General features: G+C 61.0%; 1 protein-coding gene across 3 annotated transcripts in view; it reads right to left on the bottom strand.

Moving 5' to 3' along the window:
• The window catches only part of OBSCN (obscurin, cytoskeletal calmodulin and titin-interacting RhoGEF), a 116631-nt gene that overhangs the window by 88282 nt on the left and 9781 nt on the right, over window positions 1-18568 (bottom strand). For all 3 annotated transcript variants that reach the window (XM_070075938.1, XM_070075939.1, XM_070075940.1), the window contains 7 exons: window positions 17322-17597; window positions 14860-15135; window positions 10885-11160; window positions 8791-9066; window positions 7852-8127; window positions 2991-3266; window positions 2052-2327 (listed from right to left, as the gene is read on the bottom strand). In XM_070075938.1, coding sequence (XP_069932039.1) covers window positions 2052-2327; window positions 2991-3266; window positions 7852-8127; window positions 8791-9066; window positions 10885-11160; window positions 14860-15135; window positions 17322-17597 — 1932 coding nt within the window. The remainder of the gene's footprint in view (window positions 1-2051; window positions 2328-2990; window positions 3267-7851; window positions 8128-8790; window positions 9067-10884; window positions 11161-14859; window positions 15136-17321; window positions 17598-18568) is intronic.

Here is an 18568-nt window from a genome sequence, read left to right as displayed (position 1 = left end):
CATGGAGCCAGATGCACTTTCCTCCCTGTGCTGCTGCTTTTGAATGCAGCAGACCACATGGCAGAAGCTTCCTCCTCCACCCCTAAACTTTCTAACCCAACTCCAGAGGAACTGTGACATGCAGCACCAAACGGAACACAAAAGCAAAATCATATCTGCTTTAAAACCACAACTCTAAAGGCCACAGGCAGGCACCTGCCAGGCCCCTAGTCCCTCTGCCTCATGCAGCCATCCAAACAGAACTGGGGGCTGCACCTGCTGCCTGGCGGTCACGGAGAGCCACACCCACTGAGGAGGAAGAATGTCCCAGACTCCTGCTCAGAGAGCTCCACGCACAACTGGGCTCCCGAACCCCGACCAGGTTGAGGAGACTGAGCTTGCACTGACCGGAAGGGGGCTGAGGGCGTTGAGCGAGCTTGCACTGACCAGACGGCACCTGGACGCCGGCCTCACACTGACCAGACAGCGCCTGGACTCTGGCCTCACACTGACCAGACGGCGCCTGGACGCCAGCCTCACACTGACCAGACGGCGCCTGGACGCCAGCCTCACACTGACCAGACGGCGCCTGGACGCCGGGCTCACACTGACCAGACGGCGCCTGGACGCCGGGCTCACACTGAACAGACGGCGCCTGGACGCTGGCCTCACACTGACCAGACAGCGCCTGGACGCCGGCCTCACACTGACCAGACGGCGCCTGGACGCCGGCCTCACACTGACCACATGGCGCCTGGATGCCGGGCTCACACTGACCAGACGGCGCCTGGACGCCGGCCACACACTGACCAGACGGCGCCTGGATGCCAGCCTCACACTGACCACATGGCGCCTGGACGCCAGGCTCACACTGACCAGACAGCGCCTGGACGCCGGCCTCACACTCACCACATGGCGCCTGGACACCGGCCACACACTGACCAGACGGCGCCTGGACGCCGGGCTCACACTGACCAGATGGCTCCTGGACACCTAAGCTCACACTGACCAGACAGCGCCTGGACTCTGGCCTCACACTGACCAGACAGCGCCTGGACTCTGGCCTCACACTGACCAGACGGCGCCTGGACACTGGGCTCACACTAACCAGACGGCACCTGGACACCGGCCTCACACTGACCAGACGGCGCCTGGACACCGGGCTCACACTGAGCAGATGGCGCCTGGACACCGAAGCTCACACTGACCAGACAGCGCCTGGACTCTGGCCTCACACTGACCAGACAGCGCCTGGACGCCGGGCTCACACTGACCAGACGGCGCCTGGACACCGGGCTCACACTGACCAGACGGCGCCTGGACGCTGGCCTCACACTGACCAGACGGCGCCTGGACGCCAGCCTCACACTGACCAGACGGCGCCTGGACGCCGGGCTCACACTGACCACATGGCACCTGGACGCCGGGCTCACACTGACCAGACGGCGCCTGGACGCTGGCCACACACTGACCAGACGGTGCCTGGACGCCGGCCTCACACTGACCACATGGTGCCTGAACGCTGGGCTCACACTGACCAGACGGCGCCTGGGCGCCAGCCTCACACTGACCACATGGCGCCTGAATGCTGGGCTCACACTGACAAGACAGCGCCAGGACGCCGGGCTCACACTGACCGGTGTCTGCTGGGGGAAGCTGGCAGCAGAACCCACTGGGGCGCTGCTAGCGGTTCCTGGGCAATCTGCTTCTTTCTCATCCATGCTTCCACAAACTTTCTGAAGCCGCCTCAGGAACTGGAGGTGCGCACGTGTGCCAGGGTGAGACAACTGGTCAGCCCAAAGCCACAGGAGAAGGCCCAGCCAGAGCGGCCAACGCCACGGGAGAGCAGGCAGGCTCCGGCCAGGGACTCGGGACGTGCGGCTGTCGGGTACCCGTGGGACGTATGCAGGGTCACACACTCAGCCCCTCTGCCCAACTTCACACATTTCCCTTCCAGCTTCCTGTGCCCAACCACAGGCAAGACACTGGAGAAGCAAGGATGGGAAACTTAAGAGTGACAGCATGTGACAAAGCTCTGGCCGGTACCACCACCATGCCAGCTTAGCACCCACCTGCAACATCCAGGCGGAAGGAGACCCGCTGGCCCCCGGCCTCGCAGCTGTACTCCCCGGCGTCCGCCTGGCCCGCCTGCTGCACCACCAGCCGCCGTGTGCAGCCCGTGGCCTCCACGCGCACCTTCGAGCTCGAGCTCAGCTTCTTCCCGTCCTTGTACCACGTCACCTGCGTCTGGGCCTGGGCCACCTCGCAGCTCAGCGTGGCGCTGGCCCCCGCCTCGGCCTGGACCTGGCTGAGCGCCGGCTGCCCCTTGGCAAACACCACCTTGGGCTCTGGGGACAGACGGGGAGGACACACGGGGTCAGACACCGTGCAGGTCAGGAAGGCAGCACTGCACAAATGGGGCCCGGAGTGAGGCTGGGGCTCAGGCCCTCCCAGGCCCTGCCTGCGCCGTGTGGCCTGCAGCAGCCCTGGGGCTCTGAGCACAAGCACCACACCTGTGGACACCCCACCGCTGAACATGGCTGCTCCAGGCTGGGGCAGACGGTGTCCTTGTGCACCTGCGCCAGGGAGGGCTGAGGTTGGGAGCAGGTGCAGCTGCCCTCACTGGCAATGCCAGACTCTCACTCAGGACGGTGCAATGCAAGCACCCTTGTGTCTTGCTGGGGTGTGAGTGCAGGAGCACCCAGACTCCAGGCACGAGGGTGCACACCTCCCACAGCTATGTGGGCTTCCTCCCAGCCAAGGCCCTGCTAGACACAGGCCAGCACCAGGACCACAGGGAGGTCCAACTGCTGCAGCATGTGACAGAAGTCTCCACGGGGAAGCCCTTCCCTTCCCAGTCAGCCCTCCTGGTCCTTCCCCACTGCACCACGACCCCGACCCCACAGGTGGGGATGAGAGCTTGAGGCACAGTCTCAGGAGGGCACAGGGTCCACACAGGCTGCTTCGTCCATCTTTACCCCACAAGACAGCTGCTGTCCCCAAGAACGCACCTGCGACGTCCAGGCGGAAGGAGACCCGCTGGCCCCCGGCCTCGCAGCTGTACTCCCCGGCGTCCGCCTGGCCCGCCTGCTGCACCACCAGCCGCCGTGTGCAGCCCGCGGCCTCCACGCGCACCTTCGAGCTCGAGCTCAGCTTCTTCCCGTCCTTGTACCACGTCACCTGCGTCTGGGCCTGGGCCACCTCACAGCTCAGCGTGGCGCTGGCCCCCGCCTCGGCCTGGACCTGGCTGAGCGCCGGCTGCTCCTTGGCAAACACCACCTTGGACTCTGGGGACAGACGGGGAGGACACACGGGGTCAGACGTTGCGCAGGCACTGAAATTTCACAGGGACCAAGCTTGGGCATTTTCTCCCTGAGGCCAGGGACACCAAGGGTCTTGTGGGAGGACATTTCAGGCTCACACACGCATGTCTTTTCATGTTTACACACGTGTGTCCTGTCTTGGAGACCCAGGGGCATGATGCAGGGATGTCATGGGACAAGAGCAAATGAAGGCTGAAAGAAACCAGCTGTCACTGCTGGCATCTGACCTGCAGGTCGCTTGTCTTGGCAGTCAGAGCCTCTGGGAGGTGCAGTGTGACGCAGCAGGGCAAAGGGTGTGGCTTCCCTGGGAGACCCTGCACTCACATCCAGGCCCCACGTCTGCCCAACACCCTGCACTCACATCCAGGCCCCACGTCTGCCCAACACTCTGCACTCACATCCAAACTCCACGTCTGCCCCCCAACACCCTGCACTCACATCCAGGCCCCACGTCTGCCCCCCAACACCCTGCACTCACGTCCAGGCCCCACGTCTGCCCCTACCCTGCACTCACATCCAGGCCCCACGTCTGCCCCTACCCTGCACTCACATCCAGGCCCCACGTCTGCCCCCCAACACTCTGCACTCACATCCAAACTCCACGTCTCCCCAACACCCTGCACTCACATCCAGGCCCCACGTCTCCCCAACACCCTGCACTCACATCCAGGCCTCACGTCTCCCCAACACCCTGCACTCACATCCAGGCCCCACGTCTGCCCCCCAACACCCTGCACTCACGTCCAGGCCCCACGTCTGCCCCCCAACACCCTGCACTCACGTCCAGGCCCCACGTCTGCCCCCCAACACCCTGCACTCACGTCCAGGCCCCAAGTCTGCCCCCCAACACCCTGCACTCACGTCCAGGCCCCAAGTCTGCCCCCCAACACCCTGCACTCACGTCCAGGCCCCACGTCTCCCCAACACCCTGCACTCACGTCCAGGCCCCACGTCTCCCCAACACCCTGCACTCACATCCAGGCCCCACGTCTCCCCAACATCCTGCACTCACGTCCAGGCCCCACGTCTCCCTAACACCCTGCACTCACGTCCAGGCCCCACGTCTCCCTAATACCCTGCACTCACGTCCAGGCCCCACGTCTGCCCCTACTCTGCACTCACATCCAGGCCCCACGTCTGCCCCCCAACACCCGGCACTCACGTCCAGGCCCCACGTCTGCCCCTACCCTGCACTCACATCCAGGCCCCACGTCTGCCCCTACCCTGTACTCACATCCAGGCCCCATGGTAGAAATTTGTCTCTGGCGTGATCATGGTCTCTGAGGTCAGGGTGAGGCTCCGCATCACACACCAGGTGGTTTTATATAAGGAGGGTGATGATGGCACACAAAGGCATGCACGCGCAGCATCACACACACGCACACACATGCACACGCAGCCCACTCACACACACGCGTGCACGCTCAGACCGTCACTATGGGACGAGATTGTCCCCAAGAGCACAACCTTGGGCCACAATGCTCTCCCTTCCTGGTCACTCTCTCGATTTGTGGTCATCGCCATCAGCAAACAGACGAAGGTGGGGTCTGCTGGAAAAGTGCCCGTTCACCTACGCAGGCCAGTGCCCCTGAGGAGGCTGCGCCCATTCCCAGAGCAGCACCCAGCCCCCATGGCTGGTCCTGAGCAAGCGGCCACGGTTCCGGCCTCCACCATCAGGGGGAGACTGGAGCTCAGACTGTGGGTCTTAGTGTGCAGTGCCCACCAGGAGAAACCGCCTGGCGACACCTTTCCCGCCCCGTCTGGTGCCAGGGGACTGACCGGCGCACTGTCCGAGGCCTCCTTTGCTGAGCAGAGTGCTGCAGCCAGTTCCCTGGGGCGTGACACCACAGTTGTCCTCTCAACCAGGTGGTCCCTGCCCTGGGACGAGCGACCCTGCAGGAGCCAGGGCTGCCAGAGGCTCCAAGACACCACCCTGCCTACATGGCACACGGCTCACCCAGCTCAGCCCAGCCCCGTTGACGGCTCTGGCTCCTGTGTCTCTCCTGACTTCTGCTTCCCTGAGATGCCCTCATCTTCTATTTCAGAATTTGCCAAAGTTGTTTTTTAAATTAAAAGATTGATCAGATTAGACTTAGGGGGTGACTGACAGGCATCGCTGAAAATCTTGCTGTCTGTAAAATGCTCCAATAAACACACTGGAACCTGAGCCCCAAGAAATGCAGTGACACGGCGTCACTCACTCTCACCTCGGGCAGTCGGTCACAGAGTTCCCCCAGACCCCCGAGACATCACATACTCACACACACACACTCACACACACCCACCAGGAAGCAGCAGCCATCCACACCAGAGGGTGGCCCACCGGGCACCACCCTCCACGGCCCCACCTACAGCTCCGCCACCCTGAAGCCTGGGAACCTCCAGGGCTGACAGCTCAGTGCAGGATGCCAGTGGGGGGTCAGGTGGGGGCATCGACTCACACTCCAGTCTCTGCGGGCACCTGAGCAGACGAGGCCCCTGACCAGACTGCGCCCACCCAGCAGGGCACAGAGTGCCCCTCTGTGACGCTCTCACCAGCCCTGTCAACAGCTTTCCCCATGCAGGGCCTGCTGCCACGCAAAGCTGCTGACGTTCCACAGACGGCTGCGAAATTAGAAAACAAAAACAAGGCCAGGTCAGGACCCACTTCTCATGGCATCACACCAGGGCACAGCCAGAACGAACACCCCAGGACGTAAAAGGAAGAAAGTGAGTCCATTCTTAGAATGACTGTGGCCTTGGGAACCTATAAAAATGAATCAAGGGGTCGGTGCGGTGGCGTAGCAGGTGAAGCCTCTTCCCGCAGCCCCGGCAGCCCATATGAGTGCTAGCGTGAGTCCTGGCTGCTCCGGTTCTGATCCAGCTCCCTGCTATAGCCTGGGAAAGCAGAAGATGACCCAAGTACTTGGGCCCTACACCCACATGGGAGACCCAGAAGAGACTCCTGGCTCCAGACTGGCCCAGCTCCGGCCGTTGCGGCCATTTGGGGAGTGAACCAGTGAATGGAAGACCTTTCTCTCTGTGCCTCTCTACAACTCTGCCTTTCAGTAAATAAGAAAGATGGGTGGGGGGAGAGGGAGAGGGAGAGGGAGAGGGAGAGGGAGAGGGAGAAGGAGAGGGAGAGGGAGAGGGAGAGGGAGAGGGAGAGGGAGAGGGAGAGGGAGGGTCACTGTGGTGCAGTAGGTTAATCTTTCGCCTGCAGCCCTGGCATCCCATATGGGCACTGGTTCGAGTCCTGGCTGCTCCAGTTCTGACCCAGCTCTCTGCTATGATCTGGGAAAGCAGCAGAAGATGGCCCAAGTCCTTGGGCCCCTGCACCTGCGTGGGAGACCTGGAAGAAGCTCCTGGCTCCTGGCTTCAGATCAGTGCAACTCCGGCCATTGCAGCCATTTGGGAAGTGAACTAGCAGATGGAAGACCTCTTTCTCTGTCTCTGCCTCTCTTTCTCTGTCTCTGCCTCTCAAATAAATAAATAAATCTCAAAAAAGTGAATCAAGACAGAAATGACAAAACTTGAAAGTATGGTGAGTGGCAGGCATCTCCTGTGAGACGGACGGCAGGGGCTGGGGTGAGAGAGCAGGAAAGGACCAGAGGCAGTGGAAGGGAAGCGCCCAGATGCAGCTACGGGAAGCAGGGTGAGGGGCAGAGGCACAGACAGCAGCGAGAGACACGGCCCGCGGGGCGAGGGCTCTGCAACGCCACCAGACTGGGAAATGCAGGAACGACACTCGGCTCCTCCAAGGAAACCAACAGCCGACAGGCGCCATTACCAAAGACAGAAAAGCCAGAAACGGTGGCCAGATAACTAACAAGTAAACGGCAGGAGGGCGGGGACGTGGGTGTGTGGCCCAGAGTTAAGACATGGACGGGGAGACTGCACCCCACATATGCCACCAGCTTCACATCTCAGCCAATGGCTAACGTGCACCCTGGGAGGCAGCAGCTAACGGCTCAAGTACTTGGGTCTCCACCACCCACAGGGAGACTTGCACTGGGTTCTGGGCTCACAGCTTCAGTCTGGCCCAACCCCAGCTATTGAAGGCATCTGAGGAATGACCCGTCAGATGGAAGTTCTGTCTTCCAAAGAAAATGAAAAAAAAAAAAAAATACTTTTAAACAAGCTGTTACATGGAAGCTGCACACACCCCAACTCGCCACAGTGGGCTGGAAGTGGTTTGTCCCAGGGTTCACATGGCAGAGGCCTGGTTCTGGCGGCAATGTGGGAGCTGCTTGACTTGCAGGACAATGGGTCCTGCCCCAGCAGCACTGTGGTCTCCAGGAACGAGTTCTGCAGGGAGCCAGTGGTTAGCCAAGCCCGAGCCTGACCTGGGCCACGCCATGGCTGTTGAAGCCCAAATCACGGCCCTTTTATCTCACACCTCTGCTATGTGGTTCTCCCCTGAACCAGCTGAGCAGCCACCAAGCAACTCGAAGGCAGAGAAACCTGCATCTACGTGAGACACCTCCTCACAGGGGACAGAGCTGGACAACTTCCCCAGCAACCTCCCAGTAGTGATGCTAGGGAACCAGGGTAGAGCACAAGAACGCACCTGGGATGTCCAGGCGGAAGGAGACCCGCTGGCCCCCGGCCTCGCAGCTGTACTCCCCGGCGTCCGCCTGGCCCGCCTGCTGCACCACCAGCTGCCGTGTGCAGCCCGCGGCCTCCACGCGCACCTTCGAGCTCGAGCTCAGCTTCTTCCCGTCCTTGTACCACGTCACCTGCGTCTGGGCCTGGGCCACCTCGCAGCTCAGCGTGGCGCTGGCCCCCGCCTCGGCCTGGACCTGGCTGAGCGCCGGCTGCCCCTTGGCAAACACCACTTTGGGCTCTGGGGACAGACGGGGAGGACACACGGGGTCAGACACCGTGCAGGTCAGGAAGGCAGCCCTACACAAATGGGGCCCAGAGAAAGGCTGGGGCTCAGGCCCTCCCAGGCCCTGCCTGCGCCATGTGGCCTGCAGCAGCCCTGGGCCTCTGAGCACAAGCACCACACCTGTGGACACCCCACCGCTGAACATGGCTGCTCCAGGCTGGGGCAGACGGTGTCCTTGTGCACCTGCGCCAGGGAGGGCTGAGGTCGGGAGCAGGTGCAGCCACCCTCACTGGAAATGCCAGACTCTCACTCAGGACGGTGCAATGCAAGCACCCTTGTGTCTTGCTGGGGTGTGAGTGCAGGAGCACCCAGACTCCAGGCACGAGGGTGCACACCTCCCACAGCTATGTGGGCCTCCTCCCAGCCAAGGCCCTGCTAGACACAGGCCAGCACCAGGACCACAGGGAGGTCCAACTGCTGCAGCATGTGACAGAAGTCTCCACGGGGAAGCCCTTCCCTTCCCAGTCAGCCCTCCTGGTCCTTCCCCACTGCACCACGACCCCGACCCCACAGGTGGGGATGAGAGCTTGAGGCACAGTCTCAGGAGGGCACAGGGTCCACACAGGCTGCTTCGTCCATCTTTACCCCACAAGACAGCTGCTGTCCCCAAGAACCCACCTGCAACATCCAGGCGGAAGGAGACCCGCTGGCCCCCGGCCTCGCAGCTGTACTCCCCGGCGTCCGCCTGGCCCGCCTGCTGCACCACCAGCCGCCGTGTGCAGCCCGCGGCCTCCACGCGCACCTTCGAGCTCGAGCTCAGCTTCTTCCCGTCCTTGTACCACGTCACCTGCGTCTGGGCCTGGGCCACCTCACAGCTCAGCGTGGCGCTGGCCCCCGCCTCGGCCTGGACCTGGCTGAGCGCCGGCTGCCCCTTGGCAAACACCACCTTGGGCTCTGAAAGAGGCAGCAGCACATGGTCAGAGCCCACACCTGGCCTGCACATCTCTAGGGCCTGGTGGTTACTCCAACCCCAGCAACGGCCAAGGCAGTGATGGGGACACTTAGGGCCCCAGGAAAGGAAAGGAAAACACACAGGATGTGGCTCTCTAGACACCCTGCGGCAAGGGGAGCCTCGGGACAGGGCAGACACGCTCAATGGAATACAACGTCGTCCATCTGCTTTGTGTGCCAAACAACTCCAATACCTGCTTCCTGACTGGTTCGTGGAGCATGCCTCATTAGCATACACTTATCAGTTCCCTGGCTGCTCATTAGCCCTGCCTCTGACTGGCTATTATTCTGGCCTCCTGATTGGTTGCTATTCTGCCCCTCTCCCGATTGGCTAACTCTGTGCTCCCTTTTCAGAAAGAGGCCAATCAGAGCGGCCACTTTGTGTCTAAAAGGGCCAGAACTTGCAAGCTTCTCCAGCAACTCCTCCTCTGGAGTCCCCTCCTGACGGCTGGGGCAGGAGCTTCCCTGCTTTCAGTACGTAGCGCTCTGCGCACTGTCCTGTCCGCGTGGAAAAGCTTCAACGTGAGACATGACAGACATCTCCCTCACTGTCCTGCAACAGCAGGACTGCCCGTGACTAAGGAGCACTGCCCGAGAGGCACGGAGCCCCACCCCAGGCTCAACACAGCTGTGTGGGCTGCAGTGGTGGATGCGGAGGCTGAGATGCAGCCACGCTCCAAGCTCCAAGCCCCCAGGTCAACTTTGAGGTTCGCTGCCACAGATGCTGCCCCAGCCCACAAGGCCACAGCAACCAGGTCCAGCGCTCTGGGGACGGGACCCTTCCCTGCCTCAGTCCTCCCGGGGCTCCCACGACTCGTCTGCCCTCAGCCTCCCACCATGCAGGGGCCACAGAGAGCAGGGAAGTGGGCAGAGTCAAGATAGCGCAGCCCTGCCCCGAGAACTGACACCACCGTGGCCCAATCAGGAGAGAGCTGACTGCCAGGTACAGCCATTCAGGAGACAGCAGAGTATCAGTGTGAGCCAATCAGGAGAGACCCCAGTGCCAGGCAGAGCCATCAGGACAGAACCTAATGAAATGTGTGCCAATCAGGAGAGAGCTGCGGGCTAATATGGGCCACTCAGTAGGCCAGGCTGTGGCCAGTCTTGGAGAGCCAGTGTGGACCAATAAGGAGGGAGCAGAGTGTCAAGTGCTGGCCAATCAGGAGAGAACTAAGTGCCAGGTATGAGCCAATCGAAAGAGGGCAGAACATCAGTGCTGGCCAATTCGGAGAGTCCAGTGCCAGAGGGGCCACTCAGGAGAGAGCCCAGTGCCAGGCAAGGTGTGAAGTGAGGGGTGGCCATGCTGTGTGTGGCCTCCCGTGCCCAGGTTAGGGACAAAAGATGGATTGGGTGGAAAGGAAGAAAGGACAGCTGGACGTGGGAATGACCATGGCTGCAGAGACACAGGGACAGTCAGTACACATGGGCAGACCTGGCCCCTGCTAGACAGACCCACAGTCACTGCACATCCCAGCACCCACTGACAGTCATCAGGCCATATCACCCACACACATCTGCCAGTGTCACCCACTGTATCACCACCCCACGTCAGCCACTGGAAGGTCGGCTCAGTGCATGGGCCTGCTCTGGTCTCCAGATGTGACAGCACCGGCCTGGGAGCCCGTGGGCAGAGCTGGGGTCACAGGATATGAGGCTCCCAGAAAGGGAGGACACCGAGGCCTCACAGCACCTCCTGCTGCCCAAGTGTGTCGTTTCACACCCAACAGCCACTCCCCTAAGGTCCCACCACCCCATACCCACCTGGGACGTCCAGGCGGAAGGAGACCCGCTGGCCCCCGGCCTCGCAGCTGTACTCCCCGGCGTCCGCCTGGCCCGCCTGCTGCACCACCAGCCGCCGTGTGCAGCCCGCGGCCTCCACGCGCACCTTCGAGCTCGAGCTCAGCTTCTTCCCGTCCTTGTACCACGTCACCTGCGTCTGGGCCTGGGCCACCTCACAGCTCAGCGTGGCGCTGGCCCCCGCCTCGGCCTGGACCTGGCTGAGCGCCGGCTGCTCCTTGGCAAACACCACCTTGGGCTCTGGGGACAGACGGGGAGGACACACGGGGTCAGACAGAGATAGTTCATTGGGGGTTCACCTTCTTGCCCCCAAAACTGGTGTCTTATCCCCAAGCCAGCCTGTCCATGATTTCTCAACACAGAGCGTTCACACTTAGAAGATGCATAAGGCTTGGGTTGGGTGGTTCAGAGGATCTGACTTTCCTGGTTTACAAAGTCCCCGTGGGTCTCCATTGCCCTCAGGCCCCTAACGCGTGTGTGACCCTGACCTCGAGTCCTCACCGAGCACTTGAGCCACCAGCGGAGACTGCACCACAGGAAGCTGAGATCAGCAGCTGCAGCTAGGACTGAACCCAGGCACCGACACGGCATGTGGGCTCCCATGGTTCTAGTAACAGCTGCCACTCACTCACCACAGGAAACACAAACGCTGTTCATTTAATCACAGAGAACTAAGAGACAATTTGCTGATACAGGCCTGAGCAATATTATTACCCCAACTCAAAAGGAGGATCTGGGAGAGGCCCACTGATACTACAGCTCCCATGGCTCACAGAGAACAGGCACACGGGAACAGCTGTCAACATCACCTCTATCTGACAGACGAGGACAGAGACACAGGGGACGGCTGTCACCATCACCCCACTCACTGAGGACAGAGACACGGGGGACGGCTGTCAACATCACCCCACCTCACAGACAGAGACACAGGGGACGGCTGTCACCATCACCCCACCTCACAGAGGACAGAGACACAGGGGACGGCTGTCACCATCACCCCACCTCACAGAGGACAGAGACACAGGGGATGGCTGTCACCATCACCCCCACCTTTCTGATGAGGACAGAGACACAGGGGACGGCTGTCACCATCACCCCACCTCACAGAGGACAGAGACACAGGGGACGGATGTCACCATCACCCCACCTCACAGAGGACAGAGACACAGGGGACGGCTGTCACCATCACCCCACCTCACAGAGGACAGAGACACAGGGGACGGCTGTCACCATCACCCCACCTCACAGAGGACAGAGACACAGGGGACGGCTGTCACCATCACCCCACCTCACAGAGGACAGAGACACAGGGGACAGCTGTCAACATCACCCCACCTCACAGAGACAGAGACACAGGGGACGGCTGTCACCATCACCCCACCTCACAGAGGACAGAGACACAGGGGACGGCTGTCACCATCACCCCACCTCACAGATAGAGACACAGGGGACGGCTGTCACCATCACCCCACCTCACAGAGGACAGAGACACAGGGGACGGCTGTCACCATCACCCCACCTCACAGAGGACAGAGACACAGGGGACGGCTGTCACCATCACCCCACCTCACAGACAGAGACACAGGGGACGGCTGTCACTGATATAGATGACAGCCTGTGGGGTTCCCAAAGGGCCCAGGCACCCAGCCGAGTGGCCCAGAACTTCCACACTGTGATGGATCCACAGCCTCCTGCAGCTATAAGCATCTCACGTGGCCATGCTGATTGGCTTCTGCTGTTCACCAGCCCCACCCACCGTGGACCTGTCTGAGCACACCTAACCTCCCCATGTAACATGGGCTCCATCTTAGGCCCCTGCTGACTGGTCCCTGGCTCTACCTACTCCCTGATTTGTTCACATAGACTACCTCATTAGCATGGACTTTGACCCCTAAGGCAAACTTTATCCTTTGGAAACCGGTAAGAATCAGAGCTAGGAAGTCCTGGCCCACCCCACACCAGCTGCCTGTGGCTGAGATAAGAACCACACCGTGAACAGAAGTTCTCGTACAAGCCCAACAGCTGGGTCGTGGCGCTGCCGTTTCTAAAGGACCCAGTAAGGTGCAGTGCATGGCACAGCCGCTCCTGCCTGAGGCGCCAGCATCCCACACAGGCGCCTGCTCCAGCTCTAGTCAGCTCCTGCTAATGCGCCTGAGGAAGCAGCAGAACCGGCAGACGTGCTTGAGCCCCTGCCCAGGTGGGAGAACCTGGAGGAAACTCTGGGCTCCTGGCTTCAGCCTGACCCAGCTCTGGCCGTGCAGCCATCCGCGGAGTGAACGAGCAGGTCGAAGATTTTCTTTCCTTCCCACCCACAAACACTCTTCTGTAACTCTGCCCCTCATAAAATAAATCTTAAAAAAAAGAAGATAAAGAAACATCCACTGGAAAGAAGAATCTGACCCACTTCTTGGGGATGACCCACAGGCCTGAGCGGCTGCAACTGCAGAGTTCCTGCAACACTGCCCCACCTCACCTCACAAGCACAGAGCCGACAGCATTCTCCTCCCCCAGCTGACAGGCAGCAAGGAGACCACAGAGCACGGCCCCCAGCACACGGAACTGAGTTCTGCAACAACCTGATATGCTGCAAAGAAGAAGCCAGCAGATCCCAACAGCATCCCCCACCACTTCAACATTACACCCAGGACAGAGGACTGAGCCACTCCATGCAAGCACTCCTGCCTTCCAGAGCTGAGAGCTACTACACGTGTGATCCTCTTCCCTAGCAGTGAGCACACACAGCCCTCCTCCTCCTGATCTACTACACGTGTGATCCCTCTTCCCTAGCAGTGAGCACACACAGCCCTCCATGCTCCTCCTGCTCATCTACTGCACGTGTGATCCTCTTCCCTAGCAGTGAGCACACACAGCCCTCCTCCTCCTGATCTACTACACGTGTGATCCCTCTTCCCTAGCAGTGAGCACACACAGCCCTCCACGCTCCTCCTCCTGATCTACTACACGTGTGATCCTCTTCCCTAGCAGTGAGCACACACAGCCCTCCAGCTCCTCCTCCTGATCTACTACACGTGTGATCCTCTTCCCTAGCAGTGAGCACACACAGCCCTCCAGCTCCTCCAGCTGATCTACTACACGTGTGATCCTCTTCCCTAGCAGTGAGCACACACAGCCCTCCACGCTCCTGAGCTACTACACGTGTGATCCCTCTTCCCTAGCAGTGAGCACACAGCCCTCCATGCTCCTCCTCCTGATCTACTACACGAGTGATCCCTCTTCCCTAGCAGTGAGCACACAGCCCTCCATGCTCCAACTCCTGAGCTACTACACGTGCGATAGCACACAGCCCTTCCGTGTTCTTCACGTCTAAACACAGTGTAGCGCTGGATGCCACCTTGTGAACATGAGTACACAGCACATGGAGAACAAATGTGCTCAGCACACCTCAAACTGGGAGTCCACATCCCATTGAAGACTGCCTGAGGCCTCCAGCAGTGGCCTCCCGGCGTCCATATGCTCCTTGAGAGAAATGCCACACACCCCTGTACTTCCGTGCCCTAGAACCACCCTCAGAGCTAGGCTGGCCTTGGCACAGCTTGGCACAAGACACAGAGAGAACCTTCAGGGACTCCCACGGCCAGAGCCTAACAAGCCCTGGAGCTTCTGAACTGTGGGAGGAAGGCTAGCCTAGAGTGCCCGCATGGAGGACAGCACCCCACAGAAGAGAAGGCGTGAGACATGGGCAGTGCAGGGCAAACAGAAGCTGAAGACACGGGGAGGCCAGGACGGACCTGCCCATTGACCCGGCCCGAATCGCTGCCTGGGGGCTCGAATTCACGGTTCATCTCTGGACTCTGCATTACCAAACAGCAGACAACCACACAGCCCTCACAGGACAGCGAGAATGGCACAGACCGACAAGCGAACAGTACCTCCAGGCCTGTCCCAGATACACTGGCAAGCATCTGCCTGATCACCCACCTGCGACGTCCAGGCGGAAGGAGACCCGCTGGCCCCCGGCCTCGCAGCTGTACTCCCCGGCGTCCGCCTGGCCCGCCTGCTGCACCACCAGCCGCCGTGTGCAGCCCGCGGCCTCCACGCGCACCTTCGAGCTCGAGCTCAGCTTCTTCCCGTCCTTGTACCACGTCACCTGCGTCTGGGCCTGGGCCACCTCGCAGCTCAGCGTGGCGCTGGCCCCCGCCTCGGCCTGGACCTGGCTGAGCGCCGGCTGCCCCTTGGCAAACACCACCTTGGGCTCTGGGGACAAAGGATGCTCACGGTCAGGCTCCACGTCTCAGAAACTCTTAGTGTACTCAGGCAGCCCTGGGATCAGCCACCTCCATGCAGTCTGAGGTTTGAGCAGGTAGAGGGATGCACACGGGGCCCAAGATCAGACAGGGAAGAATCTGAACGCCATCGGCAACACACAGTGGTGTTCAGGATCCAAGTGCTGTACTTCTCTTTACAATAAAACTACCAGGTTCGGCGCTGTGGTGAATTGGGTAAAGCTGCCGCCTGCAGTGCCTACATCCCATAGGGAGTCCCAGCTGCTCCACTTTCCATCCACCACTTTGCTATGTCCTGAGACAGCAGTGGAGGATGGTCCAAGTCCAAAGAGTGAGCATCACAAACTCCATCATTAAGAACAGGCTGAGGCCGGCGCCGCAGCTCACTAGGCTAATCCTCCGCCTTGCGGTGCTGGCACACCAGGTTCTAGTCCCGGTCGGGGCGCCGGATTTTGTCCCGGGTGCCCCTCTTCCAGGCCAGCTCTCTGCTGTGGCCAGGGAGTGCAGTGGAGGATGGCCCAAGTGCTTGGGCCCTGCACCCCATGGGAGACCAGGATAAGTACCTGGCTCCTGCCATCGGATCAGCGCGGTGCGCCGGCCGCGGCAGTCATTGGGGGGTGAACCAACAGCAAAAGGAAGACCTTTCTCTTTGTCTGTCTCTCACTGTCCACTCTGCCTGTCAAAAAAAAAAAAAAGGCTGAGTGGCGGGTTGTGGCCCAGCGGAGTGAGCCACCGCTGCCAACACCAGCATCCCATGCCGGAGCACCGGCTGCTCGGCCTCCCATCCACACGGGAGACCTGCGTGCAGCTCCTGGCTCCTGGCTTCACCTGGCCCGCCCCAGCTGTGGCAGGCATCTGGGGAGTGAACCAGCAGATGCAACACCTCTTTCTCCCTCTCCTGCTCTCTCTCCATGTCTTCCAAATAAGTCAATGAACACATTACTAAAACAGTTGCTTACTGTTTATACCAACGGTGACAGCACTGGCACCTCTGGGCACCGGCACCAAGAGGGAGCCACACACCTTCTGGGAAGCCAGCAAAAGGTGAGAGCCAACAAAACTAACCAAGGGAAACAACAGGTCCCGAGTCCGAGCCTCTCCTGGCAACTGCTGCAGCCCTGGGTGGCAGCGTGAGGAGACTGTGTGGACAGTGAAGAGCTCAGAGCCCCGCCCACCCCCGGAGCTCAGGGACCAGCAGCTCCTGGGGCGCCCGGGCACTCTGAGCCCAAGCTCAGAGACCACATCTGTTTCCAGCTGCACACCCAGGAAGCCTCCTGGATCTCGTGACCGACAGCAGGGGGCGCACTGACTCAAGTGACTGAGCAGATGGCTCCCAGAGATGGCCACCCAGGGCCACAGGCCCCGGGATCAGCCAGCACCTCCAAACCGGGGGGCAACAGATCGTGGGGGGTCTCCTCGGGCCAGCAGTGGACTGCGTGCCAGGCGGCGGGAGAGTTCAGGAGGGTGCAGAGAAGACAAGGAGGAAGCAGGCCCAGAGCACAAGGCACAGCCGGGGGACCCTCCGTGGGGCTGGGTCCTGCTCTGCTCTGCTGGGGACCCTCCGTGGGGCTGGGTCCTGCTCTGCTCTGCTGGGGACCCTCCGTGGGGCTGGGTCCCTCTGCTTGGGGACCCTCTTGGGGCTGGGTCCTTCCCTGCTCTCTGGGGGACCCTCCGTGGGGCTGGGTCCTGCTCTGCTCTGCAGGAACAGACCAAAGATCACTCAGAGCTCCCCAGGAAGTGAGGAATTCCTGGTCCCTCCTCTGCTTGCATCCCTAGAGGAGGGTGTCCAAGCCTGGAGGTGCAAGAGATGGAGACCTCCTGCCGCCAGGGCTGGGGAGGGGACAGGACAACCTACCCTGGCTGGCAAAACACAAGGCCAAGGAGTGGGGCACTCAGCATAAACCACAGTGCCCTACGCTGACCACACAGCAGCACTGCACAAATGCTTAAGCAGAGACAGGAAATCTGGTGCCATCAGATACGCATGAGGAGCCAGAAAGCAAGGAGCAACGTGATCTGGACTACGAAATGCACGGATGTTTGACAAAGCACTGGCGTGGAGGCAGAACATCCCTCCTGGACCAGGCAAGGGGCACCACAAGGTGACAGCATAGACCCTGTCCCAGCCCGGCACAGGTCCCACCACCCAGGACCCACCTGCGACGTCCAGGCGGAAGGAGACCCGCTGGCCCCCGGCCTCGCAGCTGTACTCCCCGGCGTCCGCCTGGCCCGCCTGCTGCACCACCAGCCGCCGTGTGCAGCCCGCGGCCTCCACGCGCACCTTCGAGCTCGAGCTCAGCTTCTTCCCGTCCTTGTACCACGTCACCTGCGTCTGGGCCTGGGCCACCTCGCAGCTCAGCGTGGCGCTGGCCCCCGCCTCGGCCTGGACCTGGCTGAGCGCCGGCTGCCCCTTGGCAAACACCACCTTGGGCTCTGAAAGAGGCAGCAGCACATGGTCAGAGCCCACACCTGGCCTGCACATCTCTAGGGCCTGGTGGTTACTCCAACCCCAGCAACGGCCAAGGCAGTGATGGGGACACTTAGGGCCCCAGGAAAGGAAAGGAAAACACACAGGATGTGGCTCTCTAGACACCCTGCGGCAAGGGGAGCCTCGGGACAGGGCAGACACGCTCAATGGAATACAACGTCGTCCATCTGCTTTGTGTGCCAAACAACTCCAATACCTGCTTCCTGACTGGTTCGTGGAGCATGCCTCATTAGCATACACTTATCAGTTCCCTGGCTGCTCATTAGCCCTGCCTCTGACTGGCTATTATTCTGGCCTCCTGATTGGTTGCTATTCTGCTCCTCTCCCGATTGGCTAACTCGGTGCTCCCTTTTCAGAAAGAGGCCAATCAGAGCGGCCACTTTGTGTCTAAAAGGGCCAGAACTTGCAAGCTTCTCCAGCAACTCCTCCTCTGGAGTCCCCTCCTGACGGCTGGGGCAGGAGCTTCCCTGCTTTCAGTACGTAGTGCTCTGCGCACTGTCCTGTCCGCGTGGAAAAGCTTCAACGTGAGACATGACAGACATCTCCCTCACTGTCCTGCAACAGCAGGACTGCCCGTGACTAAGGAGCACTGCCCGAGAGGCACGGAGCCCCACCCCAGGCTCAACACAGCTGTGTGGGCTGCAGTGGTGGATGCGGAGGCTGAGATGCAGCCACGCTCCAAGCTCCAAGCCCCCAGGTCAACTTTGAGGTTCGCTGCCACAGATGCTGCCCCAGCCCACAAGGCCACAGTAACCAGGTCCAGCGCTCTGGGGACGGGACCCTTCCCTGCCTCAGTCCTCCTGGGGCTCCCACGCCTCGTCTGCTCTCAGCCTCCCACCATGCAGGGGCCACAGAGAGCAGGGAAGTGGGCAGAGTCAAGATAGCGCAGCCCTGCCCCGAGAACTGACACCACCGT

The sequence above is a fragment of the Oryctolagus cuniculus genome, chromosome 6, assembly GCF_964237555.1.
Source record: "Oryctolagus cuniculus chromosome 6, mOryCun1.1, whole genome shotgun sequence".
In the NCBI taxonomy this organism is placed as follows: domain Eukaryota; kingdom Metazoa; phylum Chordata; class Mammalia; order Lagomorpha; family Leporidae; genus Oryctolagus; species Oryctolagus cuniculus.
This window is presented reverse-complemented; position numbering and strand designations above follow the sequence as displayed.